The sequence below is a fragment of the Saccopteryx bilineata genome, chromosome 6 (genome assembly GCF_036850765.1).
Source record: "Saccopteryx bilineata isolate mSacBil1 chromosome 6, mSacBil1_pri_phased_curated, whole genome shotgun sequence".
NCBI lineage: Eukaryota > Metazoa > Chordata > Mammalia > Chiroptera > Emballonuridae > Saccopteryx > Saccopteryx bilineata.
In genome coordinates this window covers 120,241,771-120,258,972 of record NC_089495.1, presented here as the reverse complement: position 1 = coordinate 120,258,972, position 17,202 = coordinate 120,241,771, and the positions used below count along the sequence as shown (strand labels likewise).

Genomic DNA, 17,202 nt, shown 5'->3' with positions numbered 1-17,202 from the left:
GCCTCTCAGGGATGCGTATCTTCAGCTCTGCTAGACAGTGCCTGATATTTTGCCAAAGTGATTGTGCCAGTTTACATTCATTCCTTAAGCATTTCCTTTGCTCTGTATTCTCATTAACATTTGGTTAGTGTTGTCAGGCTTTTTAAATGTACCCCTTCTGCTAGGTGGGTAGAGGTATCTCATTGTTGTCTTGATGTGCATTTCCCAACTTTTAAAGAGGCTGAGCACCCTTTACCTGCTTATTGACAATGTGGCTATCATCTCTGGGGACATGTCTGACCTTAGCTCTCGTCCATTTGTTTATGATGTCTTTTTTTTTTTTTTTTTTTTTTAACCAATTTGTCTATGTTCTGGATACAATCAGTTAATGTGTCACAAATAAGATTTCCCATTCTATGGCTTATCTGTTTCCTTCAATGGTACCTTTTGATGAACACTAGTTCTTAGTTTTTAAAAAAAATTTTCCAGGAGAGAGAGAAAGATATCAATTTGTTATTCCCCTTATTTATGCACTCATTGGTAGCTTCTTTTATGTGCCCTGACCAGGGATTGAACCCATGACCTTGGCGCTCTGGGATGATGGTCTATCCACCCCTCCAGGGCCCAAGTTCTTAATTTTAATGTTGTCAAGTTAATCCATTTTTTTCTCTACTCCAAGGTCATGAATAGAACCCCCTAAGTTACCTTTTTTTGTTTTAAGTTTTCATGGTCTGGTTTTTCATATTTAGGTCTCTGAGATGCCTAACCCTGGTGTTTGGTCTGTTGGTCTATGTTGACTCAGTGTCCTCATGACTAGTATACAGGAATATAGGAAGTGCTGCTGTCCAGTTGATCAAACCCTCTCATTTTGTTCTTCTTCAACCTGATAAATATTTATTGAGTGCCCACTATGGGGCCAGGCTGTACTTTAGGTGCTGTGGATACAGTAATGAATAACACATAAAGACCTCTGTCCTCAGAGCAGGAAGCAGGGAGCAAAGGTAGCAGGATTTAATAAATAATCGAGCAAATAAGATTATTTCAGGCCTGATGTATGGTGGTGCAGTGGATAAAGTGTCAACCTGGAATGCTGAGGTCGCTGGTTCAAAACCCTGGGCTTGCCTGGTCAAGGCACATATGGGAGTTGATGCTTCCCCCCCCCCCCTTTCTGTCTCTCTCCTCTAAAATAAATAAAGTCTTAAAAAAACATGATTATTTCAAACACTGAAGACTAGAAAATGTTGGAAATGTAATTAAGAAACTGAAAAGGTTAAGGGTATAGAGAATTAAGGGCAAGGAGGGTGATACTCCCTTAGGATGGAAGTTTGGAGTCTAACGTTAGAGCCAAGGCTTGAATGATGAAGAGCTGGTACATGTGGCCCTCCCAAGGCCAGCCCAGCGTTTCAGTGAATGGGAGAATTCCCTCACTCACATACTGCTGTGTCATTTAGCCCTCCAGAACATCATCTCTTTTTTTTAATTAATTAATTTTTTTATTCATTTTAGAGAGGAGAGAGAGAGAGAGAGAGAGAGAGAGAGAGAAAGAAGGGGGGAGGAGCAGGAAGCATCAACTCCCATATGTGCCTTGACCTGACAAGTGCAGGGTTTTGAACCCAGCAACCTCAGTGTTCCAGGTCTATGCTTTATCCACTGCGCCACCACAGGTCAGGCCACAATGTCATCTCACACCTGGGAGACCGAAGCATATGTGTGTGGTTGTAGGACGGCGGCAGCCCTTGGGTGTGAAAGGTGCTGTTTAGATACGAAGATTTCTTTTCAATGTCAGGTTTAAGGGGAAAAACCCTACACTGCCTGGGGAAGCAGGCTCCAGCATCTGCATTCCAGCTAAGGGATTTTAGGGAGGAGATCGAGATCAAGAGGGCAAAATGAGAAAGAACTGTTTGTGGGTAAGATGAATGGAGAAAGAACTAGGTGCTTAGAAACCTGTGCACATTTTATTCCTCTCTCAGATGTAATCTGGCCTTCATGAATATGTGTACCAATGTCCCGTTCCACTTTAACCAGGATTAAAGTAAATTTCATGAGAGTTCCAAGTCTAAGGTCCTACAATTGTATAAGGTTTGGCATCAGAGAGAATTCTGATTATTAATAAGAAATGGAAATTGTATACTAGTTGAGTCCAATAATGGTCTAGCTTTTCTAGTAGTGAATACAAAAAGATAAATACAACTAGCAAAACAGTATGAAAAGAAGCAAAGAAGAATACAATGTGGCTTGAAAGAATCAGAATAGCAAGAATAATAAAGCATATGTTGTAAGGAATCAGAACACTAGATCACCATTCTCAAAGTGTAGTCGTTGGACTACATGGGTTATTCTGTTGTTTAATTTCTAAGTAGGTAGAAATTTCCCATTACCTTTCTATTACTGATTTCTAGTTTAATTTATGATCAGAGAAGGATACTTTGTACAACTTCAATCCTTTTAAATTTAAGTTGTTATTGTTATTATTGATTTTATCATTATCACCAAGGATATGGTTTGTTTTGGTGAAAAGTACCCATGCACTTGAAAACAATATGTGTTCTGCTGTTGGGTGGACTATTCTACAAATGTCCATTAATTCCAGTTGGTTGATGATGATGTTCGCTTCATCTCTTCCTCTGCTATTCTGTTTATTTGTTCTATTGATTATTGAGATAAAAGTGTTAAAGTATCCAACCGTAACTGTGGATTCTCCATTTTTCTTTTAAATTTTATCAGTTTTTGCTTCATATATTTTGGAGGTCTGTGGTTAGGTGCATACACATTTAGGATTATTGTGTCTTCCTGCTGAATTTACCCTCTTATTATATAATACCCTTTGGTATCTTGGTAGTTTTCCTTGATACTTGTGTGTATGTGTGTGTAAGCTGCATTTTATTTGAAAATCCACCCACTTTTGCTAACATACATTTTAATATTGTAAACAAAATAGAATCTGAAGAGACAATGCAGTAGGCATGCTTACACTCATGTACTAAATTGCTTTCCTACAACAAACTTTCCTTGTTAAGGCCCATCTCAACCCAAATGGTAAGATGTATTTACATAAGGCACCAATCAACAGTGCAGTTTATTTCTTCATTTACTAAACTCTTGGCTAGACACTAGATTTAAAGATATTATTTCCTCTTATTCAGAAGACATATGATCATAACATGGCATGAGCCAAATAAAAAGTTCCAGGATTTTTCCCCTACCCATCCCCCATCACACCTCCTCGTTTTACTGAAAAGGAGGAAAGTCTTGAAGTGAAATCAATTCCTCACATTCATTTTGGAAAGGACCTAATGTCAAATGAAAAATAAGGACATGCCAAAGTAGCCAAGTTCCTTCTTAATGCACTAATGCTTCCTCTTACCTATTTCATCTGAAATCTATGTATTTTGTCTGATATCAGTATAACTATTCAAGTTTTTTTAAATTAGAGTTTATGTGGCATATGTTTTTCCATCCATTTATGTTTTACCTACTTTTATCATTACTTTGAAAGTGGGTTTCTTGTAACAGCATATAGCGAAGTTTCTTTTTCTCATTTATCCATTTTGTTTTTTAAGAGAGAGGAAAAGAGAAGGAGAGGGAGAGAGCAGGAAGGGAGGGGAGAAGCATCAACTAGTAGTTGCTTCCACTTCAGTTGCACACTGATTGCTGCTCGTATGTGCCTCGACCAGGGCCAAGCCCCATCTCCTTACTCGAGCCAGTGACCTTGGGCTTTCCATGCCAGCAACCTTTGAGCTCAAACTGGTGACCTTTAGGGTCATGTGGAGGATCCCACACACACACTCAAGCCAGTGACGCTGTGCTGACAAGCCTGGTCTCAGAGCCAGCGACCTTATAGTTTCAAACTGGCGACCTCTGCATTCCGGGCTGATGCTTTATCCACCATATATTAATAGATATCTTCAATCTCCCCCTTCATGCTGTAGTTGTCCTAGGTCATCTACATATATCAAAACCTCATCAGACAATATTATAATTTTTACTTTTAACTATCAAACGTATTTTAAAGAACTGAGAGGAGAAAAATAATCTGTTGTATTTGACCACATATTTACTCCTTCTGTTGCTCTTACTTCAATACCTGAAGTTTAGTTTCCCACTGGTATCATTTCGCTTTTGTATGAAGATCTTCCTGTAAATTTCTTTACAGCAGGTCTGCTCGCTATGAATTAATTTTTCTTCATGTGAGATTGTATTTATTTCACCTTCTTTACCTAAAGTATTTTTTTGCTGGATATAGAATTCTGGGTTGACAGTTGGCTCAGCATTTTAAAACCATTGTCCCTTTCTTTCTGGTCTTCATGAAAAATCTGTAGTCCTTTGAATGACTATTCCCCTACAAATAGTATGTTGTTAATTTCTGGCTGCTTTCAAGATTTTTTTTTATTCTCTTTAGTTTTCAGTGGTTTTGTTATGATGTGTTAGGCACTGATTTCCTTGGGTTTTCTTGTCTGAAGTTTAATGACCTTCTCATGTCTGTAAGTTAATGTTTTTCAGCATAATTGGGATCTTTCCAGAAATTATTTGTTGATACTGTTCTGCACCATACTGAGGATCCAGGTTCAAAACCCCGAGGTTGCCGGCTTGAGCTCAGGGTCACCGGCTTGAGTGTGGAATCATAGAAGTGACCCCATGATCACTGGCTTGAGCCGAAAGGTCACTGGCTTGAAGCCCAAGGTTGCTGGCTTGAGCCCAAGGTCATTGGCTTGAGCAGGGGGCACTGGCTCAGCCACAGCCCCTGGTCAAGGCAAATATGAGAAAGCAATCAATGAAAACTAAAGTACTGCAACTACAAATTGATGCTTCTTACCTCTCTGCCTTGTCTGTCTGTCCCTGTCTATCCCCCCCCCTTTCATGCGTGCACATGCGCGTGAAAAAAGAAAGAAAACTCAACACAGGATGAGTGTCACTTAAAATTCTGGTGTCCTTCCCCAATCTACCTGCCACCATTTACTTTCAGAGTCCTCGGATAACTGATCTATATGTATGTCCAATTTTTAGTTTTATTCAAAGGGAAGAGATGGGATGGAGTGTCATACTCCTTCTTAATACTTGTGTGTTTATGTTTCCAGAAATCACTAAAAGAATTCTTTAAGCACTCTTTGGTTAATTGTGTGAGAGACACAAAAGAAAAGGAAGGGGGACATAAAGTTAATACAATAACTTCTTAAAGGAGACAAAACTGGGAGGCACCAATTTTATCTATGGACTTTGGGGTAAAAAAAAAAGTAATATCCCTTGCCTTCCGAAGACCCCATGCAACACTGGTCCTTACTGTTTGAAGGGTAGGGTCTGCCTCATAATTATGAGGTGTCAGACTTCGTGAGTTGTATCCCAATTAAGTTCTCCTAAAAGAATATGCCTCAGCTAAAATGAACAGTTTTGCAGGCTGTGTGAGTTCTCAGCTGGGGTAGATTTAAAGATTTGGAACCTTCCTAACAGCCCTCATTTCACATTGTTGAATGACCACCCGTTGTGCCATGGTTGCCACATATTGCCATACAGGTTGTAAGTACCAAATTTAGGAGCAGCTTTTCTTTTCTTGCCATGAATATTGAAGTGAACGGCCATCTTCCTGAACTGTTGCCATTCTGGCCGTGTGCTCTGCTCAAAAGTCCTGAACAGTTAGAAAAATGTGGCAATGACATGTCTTCTCTTTTCTTCATTTACTCTCTCTTTCCTCCTCTCCCAGTTTTGGAGGCAGACGACCATTACCTCTCCAGTGTCTTGGAATCTCCTTAGAAGAAGCCATCCTTTCTCCCAGAGTGCCCCAACACGGCTGAACCACCTGGGCAGGCAAGAGCACACACCTGACTATGGTGAGTTATATGCCTCTCTATTTTGTTTCATACTCTGGTGTCTTGGAAAGAAGAACAAGTGAGAGGGTGTTGTTGACTACTATGTCTACATCCCTGGCAGAAGTAGCTTGAAGGTGAAAGGGATAAAACACTGTCTCTTATCTCTTCAATTAGGAAGAGGTACCTACATACCAATCAGAGAAAGGGAATTTTTGGCTTAGGGAACATTTGATTATTAAATCCCAAAACATGACTCCATTTATTTAACCAACCAACCAAACAAACAAAACGACTGACCATCCCTTGGGTCTTGCTATAGGATACAACTTGCAAAAGAAGCAATCACATAGAGTGCTTTCTCTAATCTAGTAATAAAATTTGGGTATTTTGCATTCTGAGAGACCAATCTCTTCCTTGAGTTATTTTTTAAATTTATTGGGTGACATTGGTTAATGAAACCATACAGGTTTTTAGTGTACAACTCAATAAAACATTATCTCCGTAATGCATCATGCACTCACTCCCATAGTCAAGTTTCATTCCCTCCCCACTGAGCCCCCCTTTGCCCACTTACCTCCCTCTGCCCACCTTTCTCTCTGGATATCACCGCACTGTTGTTGGTGTCTATGTGTTATATGTGGATATATGGATATTTTGCCTATATATATATATATACATATACATATATATATATATCTCACAAAAACTAGGGGATATTTAAAAATTAATATGAAGCTATATAAAAATCCCCCAATTTGTGAGCAGTGTGTGTGTGTGTGTATGGCTTAATCCCATCACCTTTTTTCATCCAGACCACCAATCCCTACCCTCTGAAAGTTGTCTGTCTGTTCTGTGTATCTATGCTTCTGTTTTTATCTTGTTTGTTAAATTATTTTGTTGATTAGATTCCACATATGAGTGAGATCATATGGTACTTATATTTCTCTGCCTGGCTTATTTCCCATGGCATAACGCAATCCAGGTCCATCCATGCTGTTGCAAATGGTAATGTTTCCTTCTTTTTTATAGCTGAGTAGTATTCCATTGTGTATATGTACCACAGCTTTTTTATCCACTCTTCTTCTGATAGGCACTTGGGCTGTTTCCAGATCTTGGCTATTGTAAATAATGCTGCAATAAATGTAAGGGTGCATATATTCTTTTGAATTAGTGTTTTATGTTTCTTTGGATATGATCCCAGAAGTGGAACTGCTGGGTCATAAGGCAGTTCCACTTTTAATTTTTTGGGAAAACTCCATACTGTTTTCCACAGTGGCTGCACCAATCTGCATTCCCACATGCAGTGCACAGGGGTTCTCTTTTCTACACATCCTTGCCAGCACTTGTTGTTGATTTATTTATTTTTAGTTTTCCTAAGAAATAATCTGAGTTTGAGATATCTGATGAGACACTGAGAAGAAGACCTCAAATACTCCCTTTTGATTTATTGGTGATAGCCATTTTGACAGGCATGAGTGATATTTCATTGAGGTTTTACTTTGTGTTTCTCTGGTGGTTAGTGATGTTGAGCATCCTTTCATATGCCAATTGGCCATCTGTATGTCCTCTTTGGAGAACTGACTTTTCAGGTCCTTTGTCCATTTTAAAATCAGGTTGTTTGTCTTCTTAGTGATGAGTCATGTAAGTTCCTTATGTACTTTGGAAAGTAACCCCTTAGCTGATGTATTATTGGTGAACACGTTCTCCTCCACAGTAGGCTGCCCTTTTATTTTATTGATGGTTTCTTTTGCTGTGCAAAAACTTTTTAGTTTGATGTAGTTCCATTTGTTTATTTTTTCCTTGTTGCTACAAGAGATGTCTGAGATTTTACTGTCTATGTTTCCTTTTAGGATTTTTATGGTTTCATGACTTACATTTATGTATTTGATTCATTTTGAGTTTATTCTTGTGTACAGTGTAAGTTGGCAGTCTAGTTTCATTTTTTGCATGTATCTGTCCAATTTTCCCAACACCATTTTTTTGAAAAGACTGTCTTTATTCTATTTTATGTTCTTACATCCTTTGTCGAATATTAATTGACCATAAAAGTGTGTACTTATTTCCGGGCTCTCTGTCCTCTTCCATTGATCTATATACTTGTTCTTATGACAGTACCAGGCTGTTTTCATTACTATGGCCTTGTAGTATAGTTTGATATCAGATATTGCGATATGTCCAATTTTGTTGTTTTTTCTCAAGAAAGTTGAAGCTATTCAGGGTTTCTTTGGTTCCAGATAAATTTTAAATATTTCTTCTAGATCTGTGAAATATGTCATTGGTATTTTAATAGGAATTGCAGAGTCTATAGGTTGCTTAACTTAGTATGAACATTATAATGATGTTAATTCTTATAATCCATGAACATGGTATATGGTTCCACTTACTTGTATCTTCCTCAATTTCTTCAGTATCCTATAATTTTATGAGTACAGGTCTTTCAGCTACTTGGTTAAATTTATTCCTAGGAACCTTATTTACTTTACTGCAATAATACCTGGGATTGTTTTCTTAAATTTCTTTCTGATAGTTCATTATGAGTGCATGAAAATGCCACCAATTTCTAAATATTAATTTTGTATCCTGCTACTTTACCTAATTCATTTATCATTTCTAGTAGTGTTTTGGTAGAGTCTTTAGACTTTTCTATGTACAGTATCATGTCATCTACAAATGACAGTTTTACTTCCTTTTTTTCCAGTTTGGATGGCTTTTATTTTTTTCTTCTTGTCTGATTGCTGTGGCCAGAACTTCCAGTACTATGTTGAATAGGAGTGGTGAAAGCAGACATCCCTGTCTTATTCCTGATCTTACGGCAAACTCAGTGGTGGGATTCAGCCAGTTTGCACCGGTTTGGCAGAACCAATAACTAATGTTTTGTTGAGTTTGGCGAACTGGTTATTAAAATGGCACCTGTAATCAGGGTTCTCTCTAAGGAGGGTGTTGGGGCAGCCACCCAGTGTGGAAATCACAAATTGACATTCCTTATTCTTTTTAATGTTCATCTTCACAACAGCGTATTCTAAGCACCTATAGTAATGCTCATTCCGTCATAGGTGAAAAAATTGCAAGTGAGGATGCCAATCAAGAAGCAGTATGAACTATCTTAAATAACAGTTTTATTGTTTTTTTGTCAGGTATTATTATTTTTTCATTAGTATTTTAAAACTATAACATAATTTAGTTTTGTGTGCCTCTTTTATTGATTGTATTTAAGTTTTAAATGTGTGAAATAATAAACTATCTTTTGGTATATTGCTTTTTTGTACTTAAAATGGTCATTAGGGCAGAGAGCCCGTTGTTAAACTATTTGAATCCCACCACTGAGTGTGTAAGCCTACAAAGAGCAGACGACAGATGCACAGCAGCCACTGACAGAGGGCAATAAATGTGAGGAAGGGGTAAGTGAAGTCTCACTGAGAAGGCAACCTTTAGTGAGATCTGAAGATTGAGAAGGAGCCAGTAAATTGCAAAACAAAGACAACATTCAGGTAAAGGGAACAGTAAGTGCAAAGGCCCTGAGGCAAGCAGGAGAGCTAGCAGGAAGGCCACAGTGGCTGGAGTGCAGAGAGCAAGGGACAGGGACTATGACGGCTGGAGAAACAGGCCAGCCTAGAGCACACAAGGACTTGTAGGTCTTGCTTATTGTGAAAAAGAGGAGCTTCTGAAGGGTTTAAAGTAGAAACATGTCATGGTATAATTTCTATTTTAGACTTTGCTCTGGTTGCTCTGTGGAACTAGAGACTGAACTTGTCTTCTAGGTACAGAATGGTGGTGGTAGCAGTAAAGTAAGAGAAAGGGACACCTTTGACATTCCTTTTGGAGGTAGAATGCACAGACTTGCTGATAGATTGGGAGGGGTGTCTCCTGGTCTGCAAGTCACACTGGCAATGGCCATCTCCTTCCAGACCAGTTTTTCCTACCCGCAAGGCCCAAACTCTTAGGCCTCAAAAGGACAACCTTCCAAGACCACAGACAGTGACTCCCCCTTGGAGAAGAGCCTGCACTCAGGAACAAGGGGAGGGAAGTGCTGTTTTTCCCAACCGACGGTAAGAAAGAATGGAGGCATGGGTGGGAAGTGCGCATGCCAGCTATGGAGCGGTCAGGAAAGACGGACAGGTTCCTCAGATAAGTAAACGAAGGGAGGGGCCTTCAAGGTGCACAGATATGGCTGAGTCACCCCACCCTCAATGTCCATCAGCTGAACCCTCAACAACACCGCTATTACCTTATGCTTGTACAGAGCTTTGTACTTTACATAAATGTTTACGTGTCATGGACCCAGCCCTCGGAGTGGTTAGGGCAGCTTTAGTAAATTCATAGAGGAGATAACAGAAGACCCACAAGGAGAGGAGACAATACCTAGATAACTATGAAGATGCAGGGTTCCTCATGATAGAGAGCAGGAACACATGGCTTAGGAAAAGGACATAGGCTACAGGAAATGGACAACAGATGCAGAGAAGAGGCGAGAATGCCCACTTTTCCATCGTCCACCCTACCCCAGCTTAGCTGTATCTGCTTTTCATCCTCACCTTGTCTACAACCAGCTCCCTAGGGCTTGGTGGCGTGATGGGGGGGTACGGTCAGCAGCCTTTACCAGTTCATATTAGCCCTTCCCCCTCATACTTCTCCCCGTGAGACCAGGTCTCCCCATTTTCCACCGTCCATATTTCATGTCAGCATTTTTTGATTTTCGAGCTTGATTGGAGCAGTTGGGGGGTACCTCATTCTTTAGGCACAGTCCAAGAACCCCCAGAAAACTCGTGAGTGTCTGGGAGGGTCAGAGGAAACCTCAGCTCCCTTCCCTGTTTCCATCTGAGCAAACATCTGGAATCCCTGGCCCTAGGTCATGTATTTTGTGACTCCACTGTCATCTGCGCCTATCACTGGACTTTTCCAGCCACTTGCCAAAGTCGCTTGGCATAAACCGTGACGCTCCTATAATGGCCTATTATTCATTCCACGCCACCTGGCTAGCGTGTCTGGGGCGGGGCAATATTCTACCCGCTGGTTGCCCCAGAATGGCCGGTTCCCACGCACAGCGTATGTGCAAGGGATCCGCCGAGGAGGGTCGTGTCCGGGCCGAGCGCGCTCTCGGATCTGGTGCGGCCCAGGGCTGACACTGGACTGCCCGACTCGGATGGTCTCAGATCCTGATGAATGAAAGCGAAGGCCCACCCTCTACTCACCACCGTGCACCCAGTGTCCCTCGTGAGAACGCCCCGTTGTGATCTGTGCGCGCCAGCGCTGGCGGCGGGCGCGGACCTGCGCGGACCACGGCCGTGGGGCCCCAGCGCCGCGCCCGCCACCCCCGCTCCAGGGATACGTGCGCGCGCGCGTGGGCGCGTGCCGACAGGGTCCGCGCGACATGCGCGCGGGAGGGTGGCAGATGCGCTCTCTGGGTGGGCACCCAACCTATCCCCCAGCTTCGCGCAGTCTGCGCCCGCAGATTCGAGCAGGCGGTGGCTCTAGTGGCGCTCCATGATGTCAGCGGGCCCGGAGCGGCGGCCGCGCGGCGAGGATGGAGCCGAGGGCGCCGCGGGTCCGCCAGCGCGCCCCTTGCCCTCCGACAGTGGTGCGGGCCCGGACCCTGGCTCGCTCGCTCCGTCGCCCAGCAGCCCCGCCGCCACCGCTGCTTCCCTCTCGTCCTGGCCCGCTCCGCCGCCCGCGGCCCAGCCCCCTGCGAGCCTGTGGCTGGAGCTCGGGTCCCCCTGCCTGCGGACGCAGCAGTGCCCGAGCGAGTCCAGCGGGCAGGCGAGCGGCGAGCTCGGCACCAGCAGCAGCAGTGCTGGCGGCAGCAGCTCCGGGCTGTCCCCGGGCTCCGACTCGGACAGCAGCGGCGTGGTGTGCGGCGGCCGCGGTGGCTCGCGCGGCGCCCTGTCGCGCTCCTGGAGCCTGGAGAGCCTGCGCTCCGCCACTGCCGGTAAGGGCGCTGCGCCGCCCTCAGCGTCTCCCGTGCCTCCCACCCCCGCGTCTGTCCTCTCCGCTTCTCCTTACCCCTTTCCCTGCTGGACCTCTTTGACTCATTCCCCTTTCCATTTCTGGCCCCTTGCTGCCCCTTGTTTTGCCCTTGTGATTCTTTTTACTCCCTACCCACCTTTTCCCCCAGATATCCTATCGCCTCCTTCCCATTTCTGTCCCTTCTTTCGCCCACTTGTACCAGTAGGCTACCTGTTGCAGCCAAGACACTGTTACCCACCCCGCACCCTCCCTCCCCCAAAGTATCCTCCGCAGCTGAGCTCGTCTACAACTGGGAAACTGAGTGTTTAAATAAGAGTTTGGTCTCTTCGCCAAACTGTTCTTGACCAATGGCATGCGTCTGCTTTTCTGAGCTGTAGCTCCATGACCTGTGTAAAACAGGAGATAAAAGAGGGCTCATTGGCCCGGGGATGGGCAGGATTCAGTGTGTCTGGGGCTCCCAGCCCGAGGAGGGGCTCACCCTGGACCCTCTGAAACAAGCAGAGCAGTTTCCCTGAGACGGGATTGCAAGAGTGTCCCCTGGGACCTTGCGCTCCCTCTAATAATCCCCTTTCTACCAGGAGGACCGAATTCTGCGCATGCATTGAGAGAAACACTTTGATCCTAAATGTTAGTTAAGCAAGGAGGCCCAGAGTGACTTAACGAAGGGTAACCCTTGATTCGTTGCTACACTGTATTCTTTTATATTTTACTTCTTGGAAACACTAATTATTTTTGAGCTCCTTCGTTGGAAGTTATAAAGGAAAACAGGTGCTGCCTGGGAATGGGGGAGGTAGTGCACCCAGCATGCCCATGCATGGGGTGGGGGGTGCGGGCTGTGAAAACCTCAGCGCCCCATCATGGGCCGGACGGGAGGCTGTGCAAGTGCCTGGGTTCGATCAGCAAAGCCAGAGGGGAGCAGGATGCCCTGCAGGCAGCAGGGTCAAGCCCTCCCCACCCCACCCCCAGGATGGAGCACAGGCAATACTGGGCCACGTTGGGAAAAGTACAGTGTAAGCCCCTTCGTGCGAGAGTACCATGAATGGTAGATATGGGGTTAGGGCTCTGCCCTGAAGTCATCAGGTGTGGGAAAGTGAAGGATGCCCGAACACTGCATGGAGTTCAGCATCACTCTTACCTACCTGGTCCCAAAACAGACACATGAAGCACAGGAAGGTGAATAATTGAGATGTCAGTTTCTCCCCAGGCTAAAAGTTTTTCAGAACTCTGGGACTCTGACTCTCCCCTTCCCCATTCCCTTGAAAACTCTTCTTACCCTTCTCTCTGGGGTGCTTAAGTGGAACTCAGTTCAGTTTTAAAACACCAAACTACTATAGACAATTCTGCAAGGGGCACTTCAAGCAAAGTGGGAAATGACTTCTCTCTTCTCTTTGCCCAAATGCCTTTCCTATCCTTTGCAGAATCTGAAGCTTACCTGCTCAACTCAGTAACAGCAATCCCCACCCAAGGGGGCTTGAGTGGAAAGCGGAGGATTTGCTCCCATGAACTCCCCCACTGTTTCTTCCTTCTGCCCAGGGCAGGGGTAAGGCAAATGGAGATGGCAAGACCTGAGGTCCAGGGATACCCCAACCCAGACCCTGAGGTAGCCGGGATGAGTTTCAGAGACAACAGCTATATGTGCATGAAGGCCTGGGGGGGGGGTTGGGGCCAAGATGAAAGCTAAGGCCCAAAAGGCTGCTCCTTGGGCTCAGAGCAAGGCAACGTTTAAAACATCATGGTATTGGAAGAGTTGAAGTAAGACCCAGAACCCTGGACCACTGAAGATGGGTTCCAGGTACTGCTGAGCTCATAAGCGGAGTACCTGTACTCAGGGCATGCTGGTCAGTCACTAACTACAGAGACAGTGAGGAAAATGTTTTTAGTTACCTCTTTTTTCTCTGCCCCCATTCCCATCCTCAACGCTCTACTTCCTGCCTTGTTTTAGAAGGCCCTGCTTCAGTAGTGTTCAGTGCACTGCTGTGAGTACTGGAGAGCTGTGTAAGTCCATGAAGCCATCCATCAACTGAATTCCTGGAGAGAATTAAGCCCCAGTGTACTAAGACACCATTGTATGCAATGAGTGAACAGTCTTCTAGAATTGTACTAGCCGTTTGCCATCCTTGAGAGTAATTGGGAAAATAGGCACTCAGTGATATTCGGAGTTGTTCAGATGAAGAAATCTGGTTGGAAAGGCTGCCATGGAGGAGCCTTGATGGGAAGGTACATTTGGTGAGCATCTTCTCTGTGCTGGATATGGTGCTCCCTGTTACCTCGGTTACCTCAGTGCAGTGAGTATTGTCATTCTACAATCCAGATACAGAAACGGGCTCAAAGTAAAGCGGTCAGTCACCCACCCAAGGCTGCCCAGCTTGGCCATGCCTGACCAGAGCTTCAGGCCTGCTTTTGCTGTCACTTGCTGGGGGTCTTTTGCTGGGTTCATGGAAGTAATGCAGGCCCAGGAGGAAAGGCAGTGTGCTGGGGTGGGGGTTCACAGAGAGGTAAAGTCTTGGCTATTTGCATGCTTGCTGTTGTGTTTATTCAACAACCCCAGCTTTTTTCCTGAGTCCCAGCCACCTCATTTGCAAAATGAGGACATTGAAATCCGATATCTGACCTCTTTTCTAATCAACCCTAAAATTCCGTGATTTTAGAGCTATTGATTTGGAGTGGGTACGCCCAGTGAGTTGGCATTTATTGCATACTGTTTTTCTGTTCGAGTTGTCTGTGGCTCTAAGACAAAGCACACATGCGTTCAATTGGATTGTGTTTTATTTTTTAAGAAAGATTAAGAATTACCAATAAAAAATCCTTAGCAAAACTTGATTGTTGTCATGATTCTTAGATACATGACTCTGCTAAGCCTTTTGCAGAAATTGTCAGCAAGAACCAGAAAGGCTTATGCCTGAGGCTGGAATTATAACTTGCCTGCAGGGCAGAGCTTTAGCGGGGCATCCAACAGAGGACTGTAGACTCTCCTTGTTTACAAAAGACTTCTTGATTTCAAATGTCTGGACTTGGCATTTTCCATTGAAACATTACCTATCCTGGTATGGAGGCTTTGCTTCAGGGCCGATTCTGAATGTAAAACGTACAGAGTAGACAGGGTGAAGTTTCTGTGACTCTTCTTTCTGCCCCTGTTCTCATCTCCAATGTCTGTAGCCTCCACAGCCCTCAGCTATGCTATCAGATTGCTATTACTTGGCTTTTTAAAATTCTTATTCTGGATGTGTTACATTAACAGGCTTAATTCTCAGTTTAGGCTTCTGGGGTTGACAGTTTTTACTCTCCTGTCAATGTCACGATTTCTTCTTGGGAAAGAACAGAGGCTACATCCCATTCCTCTGCAAGCCACAGAAGCATTTTTCTGGCTCAAATGGGAATCCGGCTTTTGAGAAGGCTGTGCCACTCTTGCAATCAGACATTTATTTAATGCATTGTGTTCTAGGCACAGCACTGGGCACTAGAAATGATAGACAGGTCATACAAGGTTATTGCCCTTAAAGAAATCACAGCACCGAAAGAGACAGGCAGTGATGATTCATTATGAGTGCTGTGATAGAAATAAACCCTATGGGATGATGTCTTGACAGTGACCAAGTCACTCTCAGTAGATGATTCTTTAGGACTCTCAGGACTCAGAAGAGCTGTTATACTTATGTTTAAGTTTATTACACTGAAAGTATTCAGATTAAAATCAACCAAGGCAAATATGCATAGGGAAGAGTCCAAGGAAAACCAGGCACAAGCTTCTCCGCATCCCCTCCCATGGAATCCCATGGACCATACTTAATTCTTCCACCAACAGTGTGACAGCATGTAGGAAGTATTGCCAAACAGGGAAGTTCACCCAAGCCTTGAGGTCCAGGGCTTTTATTGGAGGTCACTTAGGCATGCTGAGTCCACAAGACTGACTGTATTTTCTAAGTCTCCAGCCCCTCCAGAGCAGTGTAGCTGAAGGCCCCCACCACAAATCACATTGTTAGCATAACCATCTGTCATAGCCCAAGACCCTAGATATACAAAAACACTCTTGTCCCTGGGTAGTTTAAGGACTTAGAGGCAAACTCCCAGGAGCCAATTAAGACTAATCTTTTTTTATTTAATTCATTTTATTTTATTTTATATTTTAGTGAGAGAGACAGAGAGAGGGGCAGATAGGGACAGACAGACAGGAAGGGAGAGAGATGAGAAGCATCAATTTTTGTTGTGTTTCCTTAGTTGTTCATTGATTGCTCTCTCATATGTGCCTGGACCAGGGGACTACAGCAGAATGAGTGACCCCTTGCTCAAGCCAGTGACCTTGGGCTTCAAGCCAGCAACAATGGGGTCATGTCTTTGATCCCACGCTCAAGCCAGTGATGCCTCACTCAAGCTGGTGAGCCCGTGCTCAAGCTGGTGACCTTGGGGTTTTTTTTTTTTTTCTTTTTTTTTTTTTTTTAATTTCTGAAGCTGGAAATGGGGAGAGACAGTCAGACAGACTCCCGCATGCGCCCGACTGGGATCCACCCGGCACGCCCACCAGGGGCGACGCTCTGCCCCTCCTGGGTGTCGCTCTGCCGCGACCAGAACCACTCTAGCGCCTGGGGCAGAGGCCAAGGAGCCATCCCCAGCACCCGGGCCATCTTTGCTCCAATGGAGCCTTGACTGCGGGAGGAGAAGAGAGAGACAGAGAGGAAGGAGGGGGTGGGGGTGGAGAAGCAAATGGGCGCTTCTCCTATGTGCCCTGGCCGGGAATTGAACCCGGGTCCCCCGCATGCCAGGCCGACGCTCTACCGCTGAGCCAACCGGCCAGGGCGACCTTGGGGTTTTGAACTCTGTGTCCCAGTCCGATGCTCTATCCACTATGCTACCACCTGGTCAGGCTTTATTTTTTAAAAGATTTTTATTTATTGATTTTACAGAGAGGGGTGGACAAGAAGTAGTTGTTTACTCTAGCTATTCATTGGTTGCTTGTCATGTTTGCCTTGACCAGACAAGCTCATGGTTTTGAACCAGAAACCTCATCATTCCAGGTCGGTGCTCTATCCACTGTGCCACCACAGGTCAGGCAGGACCAGTCTTTTTATTTATTTTAGAATGTTCAAAGCTTGAGCATCCACACACCTTTACTGCCCAACTAGAGAAGCTCAGAAGAGGGGTACCAGACCCAACCTATTATGGGGGGCAGGGCTAGTTCCTCTAAGTCAGCGGTTCTCAACCTGTGGGTTGTGACCTCCGCCGGTTGAGAACCGCTGCTCTAAGTGCTCCAGAGGAACCTTTCAGGGAGGTGTATCACCTGAGCCTTACTGCCCTATGTTAGCTGTGGTGAGAGATAGAAAGCTTTCAGAGAGAGGATTAACATAAACATGCAGAAAGATGTGGGAAGGAATGGAGCCTGTGTTTACTGAGCATCTGTGCTAGGTACACTGCTAGATGCTTTGAATATGAAAAATTGAAAATAGTATGCAATGAGCAGCTTAGCAAG

General features: G+C 44.4%; 1 protein-coding gene across 1 annotated transcript in view; it reads left to right on the top strand.

Annotated features, from left to right (window-relative positions):
- ARHGEF4 (Rho guanine nucleotide exchange factor 4) overlaps positions 1-17,202 on the top strand; it is a 177,042-nt gene that overhangs the window by 78,335 nt on the left and 81,505 nt on the right. Inside the window, 1 exon segment of the mRNA XM_066237640.1 lies at positions 5,675-5,801. Within this exon segment, the coding sequence (XP_066093737.1) occupies positions 5,675-5,801 (127 nt within the window).